The 16181-nt window shown below is 39.0% G+C and overlaps 1 protein-coding gene across 1 annotated transcript in view; it reads left to right on the top strand.

Moving 5' to 3' along the window:
- The window catches only part of LOC108248114 (voltage-dependent calcium channel subunit alpha-2/delta-4), an 88682-nt gene extending 73363 nt beyond the window's left edge, over window positions 1-15319 (top strand). The window contains exons 32-40 of the mRNA XM_017436638.3: window positions 6159-6229; window positions 6321-6396; window positions 6546-6598; window positions 9679-9734; window positions 10491-10511; window positions 10602-10719; window positions 12746-12861; window positions 13104-13186; window positions 13929-15319. Coding sequence (XP_017292127.1) covers window positions 6159-6229; window positions 6321-6396; window positions 6546-6598; window positions 9679-9734; window positions 10491-10511; window positions 10602-10719; window positions 12746-12861; window positions 13104-13186; window positions 13929-14030 — 696 coding nt within the window. The 3' untranslated portion in view covers window positions 14031-15319. The remainder of the gene's footprint in view (window positions 1-6158; window positions 6230-6320; window positions 6397-6545; window positions 6599-9678; window positions 9735-10490; window positions 10512-10601; window positions 10720-12745; window positions 12862-13103; window positions 13187-13928) is intronic.
- Window positions 15320-16181: the final 862 nt, after the last annotated feature.

Genomic DNA, 16181 nt, shown 5'->3' with positions numbered 1-16181 from the left:
ATGGGAGGTTGGAGATTGGCCTGTAATTCTGCAGTAGTGATTTGTCTAGATTGTTCTTTTTTATCAGTGGTTTGATAACTGCTGTTTTCAAAGCCTGGGGGAAAACACCTGAAGACAGCGATGAGTTCACTATTTGGATCAAATCATTTACCAAATCATGTACCTTAACAATCACACAATCTCACTAATAGTTGAATTCAAACAGCCACTGTGGAAATCTGCTACACACTGGCATACATCCTAAAAGACAAATACAAATCATCTTAATCAGACCAACATGACAGCAACCATATACAGAGTAGCACTAACATCAATCTATTGTTCAAAGGACACAAAATGTTACCTGCATTAGCACAATAACAGCCATAGGTGACTAATCAAAAACATGTAATTTTATATTTACAAGTACAGATGTCCCTTTTATGGACCAGGGCCTGTTGCAACAACCTGATGAGCATGGAGCCAGCGCTCATCCGGCAAAAGACAACTGACCAAACAGCCAATGCCCTAGAAAAAAAAATTGCTTGGCATGCACACCTGGCACTTACATACTAATGAACCAGGCAACACTGCAGACCAAAAATGGACGTGGGGCATGGGTGCGTTCATGGTTTGAACATGCGTGGGAATTTAAAACCACCCCTACAAAAACACCATTTTAAAAACTGATAAACCACCCGGTTACATATATATACATATATATATATATATATATATATATATATATATATACATACACACACACTTTGAGATGCTCAGGTCAGAATGATCTGACAATTTGTATCTTTAACAAAGGACAGAAATGGTTTCCTGGTCCTTTCAAATGGTTCAACCATACCAGCCAAAGTCAGCCTGATTTTTTCCATTTTTTCCAGTTTAAGAAAATAAAGGACCTCTCTAATCCAGCTTGTATATGTAGGTGGTGCTGCAGATTTTAGCCTCCTGGCCAGCAGAGTTGTAAATGCAATTAAGTCATTTTTAGCAAGAGAGAGAACAAGTGAAGTATGCCCTACTCTGAACCAGGCAGTTAATGTATTAGGAGTGACCTTCTCCAGTTACATTAAACAATATGAGAAGAATCTCTTCATGGAGGGACAGGACCAAAACATATCTGAGTAATTTGCTGTGGCCTGTTGGCATTGGTTATACAGAGGAGACACTGTGCTCAGATAACCTGGCTAGTTTTTCTTTTGTACATTTACTCTGATGGGCGCTATAAGAAATAATCTTCCTTCTTTTAAAAGCCTACATTGCTTCCAACAACACAAAGGCTATGACCTCTGGAGTCTTATTAACCTGAAAGAAAAAACATATTCCTTTAGAGACAAAGTTGACAAGGTCACTGGACAGCTTTCATTTATTCCCATTTGACCAAATGAAAGAAAGTGGTAAGAATAGAGGTGGGGGCCTGGCTGTGTTTGTGAATGATTGATGGTGTAATTAAAGAGCAACTCTGCAGTAAGGACATTAAGTTGCTAGTTGTTAGCATAAGGCCATATTATCTACTGCAGGAATTTTCAAATTATTGAACATAACAGTGTATGTGCCTTTTCTTGCTAATGCCAAAATAGCCTGTGATGTCCTCCATACTGTTACCAGCAGACTCCAAACACAGCACCCACAGTCCCTTCTTCTGATCTCTAGGGATATTAATCACATCTCTCTGCCCACCTTCACCTAGTATATCCCCTGCCACACCAGAGCCAATAAAACACTGTAATTATTGTATGCCAACACCATGAAGGCTTACACTTCATTGCCTCTCCCTCACCAGGGGCGCTCAAACATAGACCCACATACACATGAGTTTTCAGAAATTAGGCAACCATTGTGGAACCAAAAGAAGCGTGGAGCAGGACTCAACTGTGTTGAGATGGAGTGCTACACATTAAATGTGTGACAGATGTCTCACTCATATCTTTTTTAAAAGATGATGAAATAACTTAGTTTACCAGTTCTCCTTGTAGTTAATCAATTTTTTCAACTAAATCCAAAATTTCTGTTTATCATCATTGATCTTCCTTTGATAATAAATTTGTTTGTTGTTTAATTGTCGCACAGACCATATGTCATCACTTTAGCATATTATTAAGCCACAAATCTATCTTGCCTTTTCACATGTTGATGTTGATTTTGGCTCTGTGACGACCTTGCTTTGTGGAACATCAGGGGTGGGCTGGCTTTAACACCCCGTGCCGTCTCGGTCCATTCTCAAAGCACACCAAGATGACCAGAAGGTTTCTAAGTCCCAGCTTGAAGACTTTTGTGAAAGTGCCTAAAGACTCCATCTCATTATTAATCAAACCTTGAACAACAGAGCCCCCTTCCACCACCACTACTCTGTCCCTCTCAACACTACAAGTGAGGAACAACCTCCAAAGATGAATGTTTGAAAGTCTGCAGTTCCAGATGGCATCAGCTCCAGGCTCCTGAAGTGCTGTGCAGATCAGCTGTGCAGCTTTTTGAGATACATGTTCAACCTGAGCCTGAAACTAGGGAGTGTACCACAGCTGTGGAAGACACTAGTGCCACTAGTGTCGTACTGTCGCACTGTACACCCATAAGACCTCATCAGCTACAGGCCGGTGACACTGTCTTCACATCTGATGAAGAATCTGGACAGGCCTGTTCTCATTCGTTTTTGCCCAATTATGAGGTCTGTGGTGGATTTGTTGTGGCAGTTGTGGCATCAGCTATATTTTATGGTGTGGTCTGCTGGAACCACAGCTTATCAACAACTGAGAGGAATCACCCCTCGATCCAGTGCAGGTGGTGGGAGACAGGAGCACTTTAGCCAAACTGACATCACTCCTGGACAATGTCTCTCACACAATGCATGACACCATGACATTACTAAAAAGCTCCTGTAGTGAATGGCTGCTGCATCCCAAATTTACAAAGGAGAAATATCCAAGATCTTTCCTTCAAGCAGCTGTTATACTGTACAACCAACATTGCTCCCAACAAACCAAATTGACTCTATATTTCTGCTATTTTTTGCACAGAGCTCCATATTCTTGTACAAAGCCTGTTTTTGCACAAATAAAAGTACATTTTTTACTGTATTGCAATACACTTGCATATTTTATTATCTACAATTTATTAACTGTATCCTTTTTTAACCAGGTTAATCCCATTGAGATTATAGATCTCTTTTTCAAGAGAGGCCTGGGCCTGAAGGCAGCTTAACATACATGTTTTTAGACTGGGAGGTAACTGGAGTGCTTGGAGAAAACCCTTGAAAACATGCAAAGGTCCAAACCCAGGGCTTGGGTTTGGTCCAAACCTAGGGCTTGAACCCAAGACCTTCTTGCTGTGAGGCACCAATACTAACCCTTTATGTCCCTTTATGCTGTGGTGTAGCATAAAGGTACCCCCTCTGTTTATGACCTCTGACCTAGACTCATCTTTCCAGCCACTGTTATGTTTAGAAAGTTTGTTCTGTTAGGACTGAGTCTTGGGCATTTTTTTGAATAAGTGTTTACAGTCTGAGGCTTTAAACTCTTGCGTCATCTTTACAGCAGATCGTTTTTACATCTTCTAAGACTCATAAAAAATTATTTATGCAGAAATGAAATTTAATTATTTAACTTTTTGCATATGACTCTAAGGAAATAGGGATTGTGATAACTCTTCGAACATGTAGCAAGCGATGAACAGTTTTTAGGTGTAAATTAACATATATTATATGCACATTCCTGCAGAGTTCCTGCTAAATATGTCTTACTTCACGTGTGCCCACCAAATGCCGCCTTTAACCTTTCCGAAATTGATGGGCACCAACAGCTGCTTTTCCGAAGTCATTTCTGATGTCTTTCTGCCCTGGCATTGTGTTAACACACACCTCCAGAGTTCCAGAGCAGCAAACTGACAAAACCCCTGCTTTTTTAGAAGTTGTCCTACTGACGATAATCATTTAATGAATACATTTGATCAGCACCTGATACCGAACCTCTGAATCCTTTTGCAGCAGCAATCCTGGATGCAATTTTTCACTCACAGCCTTAATATTTTGGTTTTGTTTAATAAAAAACATGGCAAAATCTGTTGTGCATTTTGGTTCACTTGAGGTTAGAGTTTAATCATTTCAGAACCTGGTAAAGACCAGATCACTTAATATGTCTATGTATGGAAAACACTGGAAATGAAAGGGGGTGCAGTTTTTCTCCATGAGTGCAGAATAGCAATTTTGATCTTTACCAAGAGAGGTTGCAGTTTTGCCTCACTCATAGTTCTCACCATCTTAGGTAAAGTACACATTTCATCTGTTGCATTTCTTTCTTCTTTCTTTTTGTCATTATTAGCTGAATGTTATTCTCTCTTTCTTCCTTCTTCTGAATAATTTTCAGAAATGAATATTTCTTTAAAAAAATCTCCATATCATCTGTCTTTTCTTTATGAGTGCCTGCAGCTTAAGCAGATTTATTTTTATTTTAGGTACAAACATTATGGTTTGACCTTTGGTTCCAACATGACCACCAGATAGATGCACTTTCAGGAATTCGAGAGGTTTATTTGAAAATTTGATTTAATTTGTCAAAGTCAGATGTGTCTATACTTTTTGTTGGGTTAACAGCAGACATATTTATGTTGTGCACTTTAGAAAAAAGTATCCAGCCATCTCACACAACAGGGAAATGATCTGATGCAGAGTGACCTTATTGTAATCTTGTTCTGTAGAAGCTCATTTTTCATTATTTACATGTTTCCTGAGTTCTCAGTGACCTTACTAAGCAGATATGATGAAGTGTTTCCTGAATGTTTTGCTGAGCTCTGAGTTTTGCAGAAAGTTGTAATAAACACTGAAAATGGCCCCCAGTGTTGAAGCTGCTGGTTTGTAAAGGTCCAGCTTGTAGCTTTTTGCAGAGTATGCTAAATGTTTAATCTGAAGAGAAATTAAATAATTTCTGCCTAAATAAAATAGGTCAGAAAGAGAAATGTAGAGAGCAGGTGTGTGGTTGGTGTGAAGGTTCTGAGTGCACTGAGGCCCTGCTTATACAGTATGTGAACAATCTTCTGGAAATGTTATAAATTTTCCAATGAGTGTGAAAAGGTTTTGTGTTTACACTGTAATCCTGTCCTCCTTGAATCCACTGTAGTTTCCATACCAAGTCACTAGCTGGCACTGTGATTTTTGTATTTTAATGACACACACATGCATGCAGATACTTCAGTCTCAGAGCAGGACACAAAGGACAAGAGGATTTTTTTCTCAAACAAGCTCTTAAACTAAATGAAAAGCATCATGATTAATATGCAACTACAATAAATAAATAAATTCTAAAAAATAAAACATGTCCACACATGATATTTAAAACACTTAGAGAGAATAAATTGTTGTTTTAGTTCAGACCATCTCACAACTTGTTCAATAACAAAACAAGTTGATCAAACCACAAAGCAGATGGTCGAAAAACTCTTAAATGAGCTGCTCTGCTCTAGAGTTTGATTACAGTTCATTGTTGTGGCCACAGTGAGACAGTTCCTGCACACAGAGATATATGAATATACAAACATGACTTTTAAAACAGTGAATATATGAATATATGTCAGACTTCTGTTAAAAGAATATCAGGTGTCATGAGGTTATGATGCTGCTCAGTGGATTATCAGAGGGCTGGACTATGAAGAGAGGTAAACAGTTTAGCTGCTATGATGAGCAGAAAAACAGTTTTCAGAACCACAGAGGAGGATTTCTGAGCCTAGTTAGATTACCATGGTAACAGAGACTGAACCCATCGCCTGCTCCTCCAGAGCTGGTGATGAGTTTTTATTGGCACATTAGTCTTATGATATCTTTGGTGGAAAGGTTGTCTGAATTACAAATCTGATTCTTCAATGCTGAAAGCCACCAGGTATTTACATGAAATACAGGTTCCCTGAAATAGAGTCCGGACTTTTGAGAATCGCTAGCTTCGAGTATGTGGGTGTCAGGGCTCCAGTGGTGGTTCTACCCATATAGTGTTTCTCATTGACAGCATCCTCTGATGAAAAGACAACGGAATCAAAAATTATAAGTAGAGTGGATGGATGGGTCAACCAAGCACTGACTTAGAAATGGTCGATAATTTCTTGTTTTAAATCAGGGGTCATTGTTACTTTTAAACTAGATTGTTGTATGTCAACATTGCTAAACTGTAGTTTTCTGTCTTTTTCAGGTTAGTCGTTTCTTTGGCGAGGTGGATGGGTCTGTCATGGCTGCACTTATCAAGATGGGCATGTTCAAAAAGTATGAATGAGTCAGACTCACGTTCAGTACCATTCTGTCTATAGTTGTCACCAAACTTAATATGAAGGTTTATTTTTTGTTGTTGTTTCAGAATTTCCCTGTTTGACTACCAGGCTATGTGTAAAAACAGCCACCATCATGCCAGCAGTGCTCGACCTCTGCTCAGTGTGAGTCTTAGCTCTGCCTTTCAACACAGAAACATTTGTTTACTGGTCACAACCTTACACTCCTGCATGCAGTCAGAGATTCCCTTACAGTGGAGATCAAACTGTTATTGTCAAAAAATATATATATATATTTTTTCTCTCTTCTGCAGCCTGTTTACATCATTGTTGCCTTGATAAGATGGTTCTTCTCCAATGCACTGATGTAAGTAGTTAGTGTCAGTGTTGTTTTATTAATGATAAGTCAATCATGTGAGCAGCAGTTCACTGAGAAGGTTTAAGTGTACTCAATCAAAGAACAAGCACCTGAAAGTTGCTCCTAGCTATATAGACTAAAGTCATTGGACTTCTTTTCTTGTTTTAAGAAGGCATTTTGCATCTCATCTGATCAGCTTTCTGTGTTATAAGTCAAAAATATTTACAGAAACCCTAGCATATACAGGCCATTACACCTCTATTCAAGTCTGACCATTCACTGGAACACAAACTTTCTGTCATCATAACTTTACAACATCAAGCCCAGTATGTCCCCATTAGGACAGAAGAGAACCACAAGTAACACTCAAACGTTTCAAATAACTGAACAGGAAGAAAAAGATAAACAGACCATGTGATTCAGTTTAATTTATTGTGACATTCAACAGCATGTAAGAGCCACTGGAGAACAAAGTTTGTTTCTCAGGCCAAACAATTGAAAGTCTATTAATGAACATCTAAAAATATTTGAAATGAACACTTGTGGAGAGGGTTAAACAGCTAATGAGCAGATGCATGGTTTCCAACATCATGTTCTTTGCTCTCGTTCTGTATCTGCTGATGCAAGCCAGAATTTCTGTCCTAACCAGAAATAAATGTCCTCTGGTGAAGCTGCTGGTCATTTTTTGAGCTGATCTAATCATTCGTTGCAACACCTTTTTGTCAGTCTTACAGCAGTTTCCAAATCAGACTGTGATGAAAAATACTCTCAACTACACACTGATAAAAGGAAGTCAGGACCCTTTCCATCATACATTAATGAAAGGAAATCAGGATGTTCTCAGCAAGCTCTTCTACTTTCTTCTTATACACCAACTCACCATTGTTGGAAATCAATCCAAACTCTCCAATATGATTTTCTGGATACCTTGCAGAACAGTCATACGCATGTGAGTAGAGTGTACAGAAGAAGGCTCAGGACACATTTGCGTGTGAAGCCGGTGTTGAGAACAACAGTAGAAGATGAGACACCATGGATCTTCCGACATCCACCACAAACACACTAAAGGGCAGCTCCCCTTGGGGAAAGATGAACTTGGTGCAGCATCAGGATTTTCATGACTGAATAGAAGTTATTCAGAGCATCATGCAGTGACGAATTTTGAGGACAGTCATCATCTTTCCTTTTACACTTTGTAGTTCTCTTTATGCCCTTACACATGCTTTGGGCGGTCATTGTTTGGAAAATTACTTTGTATCCTCAAAGAATAGGTTGCTTTTGTCCATCTGATGGCTGCATCCAGTTTTCTGCTTGCTGTTCTCAGTGCCTCTGAATCCCCACTGGATTTCTTGATTGGATCTTCAGGCTTATGCTCCTTTTCCACTGGCTCTACTACAGAAGCCCCACTCTACTTGGCCCGGTTTGGCTCGGCTCTAAAAGAAATGCATCGCGTTTCCACCAGCCAGTTTGGTCGGTAGTAGAGGAACGTCTCCTTGTGTTATGTGTGTGTGGGGGCTACCAAAACTTGTCGCCATTTGTGGAGACAACGGAAGAGGTATGGACAACGTTGGCCCTGTGTCGTTGCTGTTTTTTTTAAACTTATGAGGATTCTCCTGAGACTTCAGGAAGAGAGGCACAGTGGAAGAAATGCTCTGATGCCGTGATTGTTGCATGGAGTAGGACAGCTGTTATCAGCCGGAGATTTCAAGCTTTACAGCACCTTCAGCTGGGGGACAGACGGCATAAACATTGCAGGGTAAGCTAACGCTGTTGTTTATATTTCTACCTTTCGCTCTTTATGCTTGCATCTGGCCACACCCACGACCAATGAGTGAACAGGAGCTAAACTTGCGTCACCCATGAAAGCAGGGCCGGCTCGGCTGGCCCTACTCCAAAGCAGGGACCAAAAAAGTAGGGACCGGCCTAAAAAAAATGCCGGTGGAAACGCACGCAAAGCAAGCCGAGTAGAGTGGAGCCGGGACCTTTAGAGCCGGTGGGAAAGGGCCATTAGTCCCAAGCCTTAAAAGAAACCACATCTCCCTATCTAGCCAGGATTTCTGGTTAGGACAGATAGATTTTTACCTTTATGCTGGTGACATCCTTGATACACTTGTTGATGTATCCACACACAGAAGAGGTGTAGTCTTTCAGGGTTTACACTGCCCTTGTAAGAAGCTGCTTTTTCTGAAAATCTTCCAGTTGGAACTGGACTATGAAGTGGGTAAAAAATGGAAAAAGTTTGAAAAAAATCCTGGAGGATAGAAATGGCTCAGTTGATCCTGAAGTAAATGAATAATGGGATTTTTCCTAACACAACATCCCAATGTCTTTCTTTCAAACCAAACAGGACTCTCAGATAAAGACTGGTTCATCCTAAAAATAGAAACCCTCTAAACACAAACTGAGGGGAGTGATGTATGCAATTCAGTACTGTTCAGACCTCTACAGGTGAAAGTAAGCAACCTCCTCACAGACAAATGGACCAAGACAGGAGAACCAACTCTTTAGGCCAAGACTCATCTGTTCACCTACATCTGAAGGGTCAGGGACACTGTTCTGAGGACAGTACAGATAGATGGTTTAAGACAGAGAATTTAAAAAGTCTATCTATGTCAAGCAAATCGGGATGTGAGTCCTCAAGTTTCAGACTTCCAGTACCTAAATTACAGTTTCAATCTATTTCACATCATCATGCATGTGACCAAAACATATCTAAGGTGAAGCAGGCAAGCAAAGAGCCTAAAAACCCTCAGAATGGAGGAGAGGAAGAGTGATTTGAGCCTAGCTTTTATTTAAAAAAACATCACACTTTTCATCTTTAATTAAAATGCTCCTCTAATGACAAGGTCTGTTTTAACTCTTTGTAACTCTTAATCTGCTTTCTCTCCTTCAGACATGGGAAGGATGATTTGTTTTAATTCTACGGAACATTGTTGTGAATACTCATGAATAGAATCAGTCATTGTTTAGGTTGCACCATGTTATCATTTACAACATGTCTACAAGTTAGAATGCCCTCAGGAGTACAGCAGGTGGTATATGTTTTATGCTCTTTGTGTTTTTAATCATCTGTGTGTGTTCCCCATCAGGTTTCTGCTGGACTTTAATCTCTGTGGTCTCTGGCACTCAGATTATTTTGTGGATGGTAAGATCATCATGTCTGTTCTTCTGCAAAATCCAAAACAAAGCAACCGGACTTCTGCATGAGATGCATCTCCTGCAGTTTAAAGCTTGGAACTCTCCAGGTTCTCCAGTTTTGAATTGAGAAAGCTCCCCGGATGGGAAGAAAAACATCCTAAGCTAAACTTGTTTTTAAAATTTGGGGGGTGGAGGGGATTTATTATGTCCTAGATAACTGAGAATCTACATCAACAAAATATTTTTCGATGGTCTTTCTTTTCACAGTCAGTATTTTTTTTTTTTTTTTCCCTGAAGAAAACTGGTAGAGCTGTTTACACCCAGCTGATCTAATTAAATGTGGATAGCTGTTAATGCCCTGGTATACCTGGCATTATATGGTTTCTCATGCCTGATCATTTTTATGCTAGCAAAGAGAAACTTCCAGCTGAGGTCAATCATGATCACGAACAGGAAGTTATTAGGCCATGGCTTTATCAAGTTAAGACCTTCAAAAACCTTCAGCAGCACCTATTAATAGATTTATGTGAATATATGGATATACTTTAGCCTTTACATATAGCTGTGATGATTGAGATGAACAACAAAAAGATTTATGTCAAACAAGTTCAGAACAAACAGATGTTTGTGTTTTCATAATAATGATGTCTCATTTTCATACTCCACTCATCAACAACTGCATCATCTTCATCCTCACCTGTCCATCCTCATCCCCTTGCTGTGTCCTTTTTGTGATCACTGTGACCCATCTTCATACATCCAGCCAAAGCTGGCTATCATACTAGTGAGTACTACCTGTCTGTATTAATGAAGAGGACATGAAACAACAGCACCACCTGAACCTGTCCAAATGGAAGAATACTGTGTGTTTCAGCTCTTAGACAGAAGAAGGTGGAGGCGATGCAGCCCTGTGACACTGCATACCCTGGCTTCATGTATGATCCATCCATCAGAGAAGCTAACAGTCTCATCAAGTGTGGACGCTGCCAGAAGTATGATGCTCACACACACACGCACGCACACCAACCTTATACAAACATACAGTTTTTAGGATAAGCTTTTTCATTCAGACCACCCATCACCTTAATCATAAACCAAACAGCTGTACTTGTCATAATTTTTTAAACAATCATGACCACAGTGACTTGATGGAATTTCAGTCTTATTTCATTTGGGTTCTTGTTACCATTCTTTGGTGGAAACTCATATTGGATATAAAGTCATGTGAATAAGAAGTCTACAACTGTTCTCTTCCAGTGTTTTACACATCAGTATATATATTATATATACCCTAATATTTATGAGATCTTGAGTGAATTTGTGAAACACTTATTGTAGGAGCCAGATATAAATACTTAAAGCTTAACACAAAATGTTATTTTGGTTTTTGTTACTTGAGTTGTTTCTGTGAATTACAATCAATATTTGAATAAGATTAACATCTTGATTTGTATGTTGTTTAAACCTATTGCGTGTTGCCTTTTGATTGGCTGTAGACTAATTAGTTTAAGGATGAAAGCACTTGCTTATTGTAGAAGTCCAGTAAATACTAAAAACATATCCATTGGATTCAAGACCTTTTTTCTGGAGAAATGTGTCGCGTACGAAAGATCTTTAAGGGGCTAGACTAGTGAGAGCTTGCCGCACTTACTCTTATAATATACACAATAAAGAACTTTTTTTTTTAGTTTTATGTGAACCAAACATGTGAGGATGTTCATTTTACAAAAGGACTTAATGGTTTTTTTTTTATTTACAAATGACGAACTGGCAGATTTTAAGCACTTTACAAAAGCATCAAATATTGTGTTGAACTGAAACCATTTTTGCTGTCTGTTTGTTAAAATTTGTCAACATGCACAAAATAAATCAATTCAGAATTGCAACACAATTCTCTGAATTGTAATTGAATCAAATGTTGACGTGCCTGAAGATACCCACCCCTAGCTGGTATGACATGTTTGTGATGATATGCTGTGTTTGCAGCTGTGCATTATAAGTAAACATCTGTCTTTTGGTCTCACTATTTCAGATGTTTGTAGTTCCTTAAGATGAAACTTTCCAAATCTAAGTCGTGCTGCCATGTTGTTTTAGAGATAAGAGGTTTTCTCCTGCAACCCTTTCAAGCACGCCATGTTTTTTTTACCTTTAACCTGCTAATTGAGGCCTGTAGAACCTGAGATGGAACTCTTTTCTCTGAGCATTGCACAGTCTAACCTTTGGGGTGAATTTGCTGGGTCATCCATTCTTTGGAAAATTGGCAGCTGACTTAAATGGTTTCCACATGTAAGGATTGGACTCCAAGTAATTTGAACTTTGACCCATCCCAGATTCATGGGCAGCAACAGTTGCTTTTCTAAGGTCATTGCTGATGTCTCTCCACCTTGGCGTTGGGTTAACACACATCCAGAGCAGCAAAACTCCTGCTTTTGAAGAGGTGGTCCAACTGTTGATGATCAGTTCATCAATACATTTGATCAGCAGCTCCTGGCTGATACTGAACCTCTGAAGCAGCAAGGCTGGATGCAGTTTTTCAATCCCAGGTTTAACTTTTAGCTTTTTAATAAATAATGACGCGGTTGAATCTGTTGAGTGTTTTTGTTCTCTTGTGGTTAGAATGGCATCATTTTAGAACCTGATAAAGACCAGATTAATTTGATTATGTCCTGATATGTAAAACACTGGAGAGTGGATTTTCTATACCCATGATTGTAGTACTTATATAAAATATAACCGGACTGGTCTTAATCAACCCCAGATTTTAAAGTAAAATATGAAAATGATGTAAAATCTTTTGTTGAATGTTAATCAAGGTTACAGGGTACAGTACATCATAAGAATGTATCTTGTGGGTCTGTCTCTTTGTAGGGTTGATGTTAAAAAAGCAAATTAATAAAGTTGTAATATTTCATCACTGTTCACAATCTGCTCCGTAATGAAACCATAAGCCATATGTCCAAGCTTTATGTAAAGAGTAGATGAAGTGAATGAGACTCTGTGAACTGGATTGTGTTGCAGGATGTTCGTGGTGCAGCAAATTCCTAACAGTAACTTGGTTCTAGTTGTGACCCAAGCCGACTGTGACTGCTCTCGTCAATTTGGACCCATCCTGCTGGAGCCCAAAGAGATTAAATATATCCTTCACTTGTTCAACCAGACTGTCACCTGGTGGACACTTACAATTACAGCAGAGAGAACATTCCCACTGGATCAGTCCCTGCTGTCCAGTCCACACAGAGTCCAGAAGGACAACACAGCAGAGGTCATGTGATTCTTGAGGCAGGTTTTCTTTGATCCAGTCTAACATCTTCTATCAGTACTCTGTCACGTTTTTCACCTAGTTGTCAGCAGTCTGTCTTCCTTAATGTCTGTGAACATAACGCTACTGTGAAGTGCAACAGGATGAAGTCCCAGAAGGCCCGGCGGCGCCCAGAGTCCTGCCATGCCTACCACCCAAAGGTTAGTGTGGGGTCATCAAATTTCACTAAACATTTGACAATAACAGTAAAGATACAGAACAGAGATGGCTCAGAAACAAACATTTGATTCTGTGGTGGGAAATGGAGAAAAACAGTAAAATAAAATAAAAATGAAACTAGCATTTCTTGTAGAAATGCTAAATGCCCACCATCTTGTATGCTCAGGCCTTAAATAAAAATTAAATAGCAATACATAATACATACATACATACATAATGTATGTATGGTACATACCACCCAGTATGTACCTGGTACTTACCAAATACTTATCAGGTACCTACGGGGACCAGGCTGTATTATGAAGGGACTTACCCTGCTGGTACCAGATACATAAAGGGTACTAGGTATATTCCAAGCTGTATTATATATTGCTTCCAAAGAGTTAGATTAGTACTCAAATATAGTTCAGATCCGACTATCAGCTACTGTCACACCAAACTTTAGCTCAATATATGTAAAACTGACTGAGTTAGAGCCATTTCTGTGTTTGCTAAAATCAGTTAGCTGTAGTGGCCATCTTGAATCAGGTGGATGTAAATCCAGTGATTACTTTCTGAGTTTCATTAAAATCCATCCACTGGCTCAAGAAATATTTTGCGAACAACAGACAGATACATGTTCTGAGATAATCACAAGCCCTTGCCTTTCATGGCAGTGGATGATAAGTAATGACAGAATCCCTGCTCAGGGTAAATGTTGGGTTTCTGTGTTTTGTTTACCAGGAGAATGCTAAAGAGTGTGGCAAAGCGTCATCCATCAGCCTGTCCTTTGTTTTGCTCTCTGCCAATCTGCTGCTGTCAATGGTCCTTCTCTGCTGGATGTAAACCAGGACAAATTCCTAAAACAGGAGAAACAGAGGCTGGAATTTAAAGAAGACAAATGAATACATTTTAAATGTGTTTTTTTATGTGTGAGAGCGACAACAGAACTCTGAGAGATTGGTTCAAGTACAATACTGAGGTATGTACTGAACCTTGACTTTGGTGTAACATTACACCCCTAGTACTAAAGAGGAGCGGAGAGGAACCATCCAGCCTGTTATCAGCGCACAGTTGAAAAGCCTGCCTCTCTCATGGTATGGGGGTGCATTAGTACCTCTAGCATGAGCATCTTACACATCTGGAAAGGCTCCATCAATGCAGAAACGAATATACAACCTCAGGCTGCCCTGCCCAGATTCATTGTAGCAGTTTTTATCTACAATTACATTTTTCACATTTATTTGAAGTCAAAATTATTAGAAATAGTTATTACAAAAATTGTTTCAGTAAAACAAACAAAAAATGATGTTCAGTGACGACAGGTTTGATTCCAACAGTTTATCCTTTAATTGATATTTTGATTTATGAGTTTGTAAAAATTCTACATTTTAGGTCCCTGCCTGCCTCTGGGCAGATGTTTCATATCTGTAGGACTTTTTATATAATCACCATTAAAAACTAATGAACACCAATTATTCTCAGGAATTTTTAAATTATTATCACCATTAGTTAGAAATAAAGAACTGATCCTGTATCATATGTACTGAACAGAAATCCAGTAAAGCAGTTCTACAGGCAGCATCTTCTTAAAATGATTAAAAACATAAAATGAAATTCTCAATTTTGACCACAGAATCAGGACAGTGTGTTACACGGACTCCATTTATGTGGGGAGAATTTTTGCAGGTGAAATATGTTATACGTTGGAACAATATTATCCTGATGCAGTTGTAGGCTTGTGTAAAATAAAGCAGGGCCAAATGAAAGGAAATTATTTGTTTTTATTTTATGATGACTGTGGGAATCTTTTATTCAGCAAATTAATGTCTGCAAATTCTTTCTCAGCGTGATAAGCAAACTTTGTTGTGATGATTTATTGGATATGTCGGGTCGGAGAATGTTGCTGAGATAAATGAGTGGATCTGATGAAAAGCAATAACAGTTCACACAACATCGAAATACAGGCAATGAGAGCAAATTCAAGCTAAGCTGGAAAATCCTCTCCTGACATGAGACATCCTGGGATCCCCCAGGAGAAGCTGGAGAATGTCACTGGAGAGAGGGATGTCTGGGTTTCCCTCCTGGACTTATTGCCTCCACTACCCAATGACAAATACACAAGAGAAGATGGATGGATAACATGAAAATAGTTTTATAACTTTTATGCAATGTGAGTTTGTTTCTGTGTTGTTTTTCATTTATAGTTGATATTCTGTCTCTCTCTAATAAAATGAAACTATCATAAAATTTAGAAACTTCATTTCTTTCTAAGTAGGTAAACTTACACAAAATCAGCAGAAATTCACATATATTATCCCCAGTGTATCCAGTGTGTGATCTGGAGGGGACATACGGCTGCAGTGGGAAGAGGTTTGAAATACAACAGGACAGTGATCAGTAAACACAGCATCACATATTTCAGTGTTTAAAACCAGTAAACCAAAAGACAACACAAGATCCTGTGTTTAACCCAACACAGACTGAACAAGATTAAAAAAAAAAAAAGTCTAAATGATTAAAAAAGCCACCATTGACCAACAGATTGGAGGGACAGGATATGCAAATATTAAAATATCAATTAAAACAATCATATTTTGGCATAATTTCAGCCAAAAAGTCAAACATGTTAATAAAATTCTTATATTTCAGAGGTCTGTAAACAGAGAGGTAGGTGGGAGTGACCCCACTCAAATGTAAGAAGTTAAAGCTTGAATAAATTCAATTAAAAGTTGTTTACAGGTGAACTTATTAAAAACAGCCACTACTCCTTCTCCCCATTCAGAAGTCCTCGGGGCATTGAAGTAAAAGTTCAGAGAAACAGCTGAACTAGCTGACACTCTGCCAGGTTTCAGTCGCCAACATAAACTTGCTTGGGCTGAACCAAGCAAGTGTAAACTGGATCCAGAGAACGATGCGCCTAAGATGTTGTTTGGACCCAGCCAGGACTGGGAAAGGTGCTTCAGCACATGATCTCGAAAAACTTTATTCCTCATG

This window comes from Kryptolebias marmoratus, linkage group LG11 (genome assembly GCF_001649575.2).
Source record: "Kryptolebias marmoratus isolate JLee-2015 linkage group LG11, ASM164957v2, whole genome shotgun sequence".
Lineage (NCBI taxonomy): Eukaryota > Metazoa > Chordata > Actinopteri > Cyprinodontiformes > Rivulidae > Kryptolebias > Kryptolebias marmoratus.
This window is presented reverse-complemented; position numbering and strand designations above follow the sequence as displayed.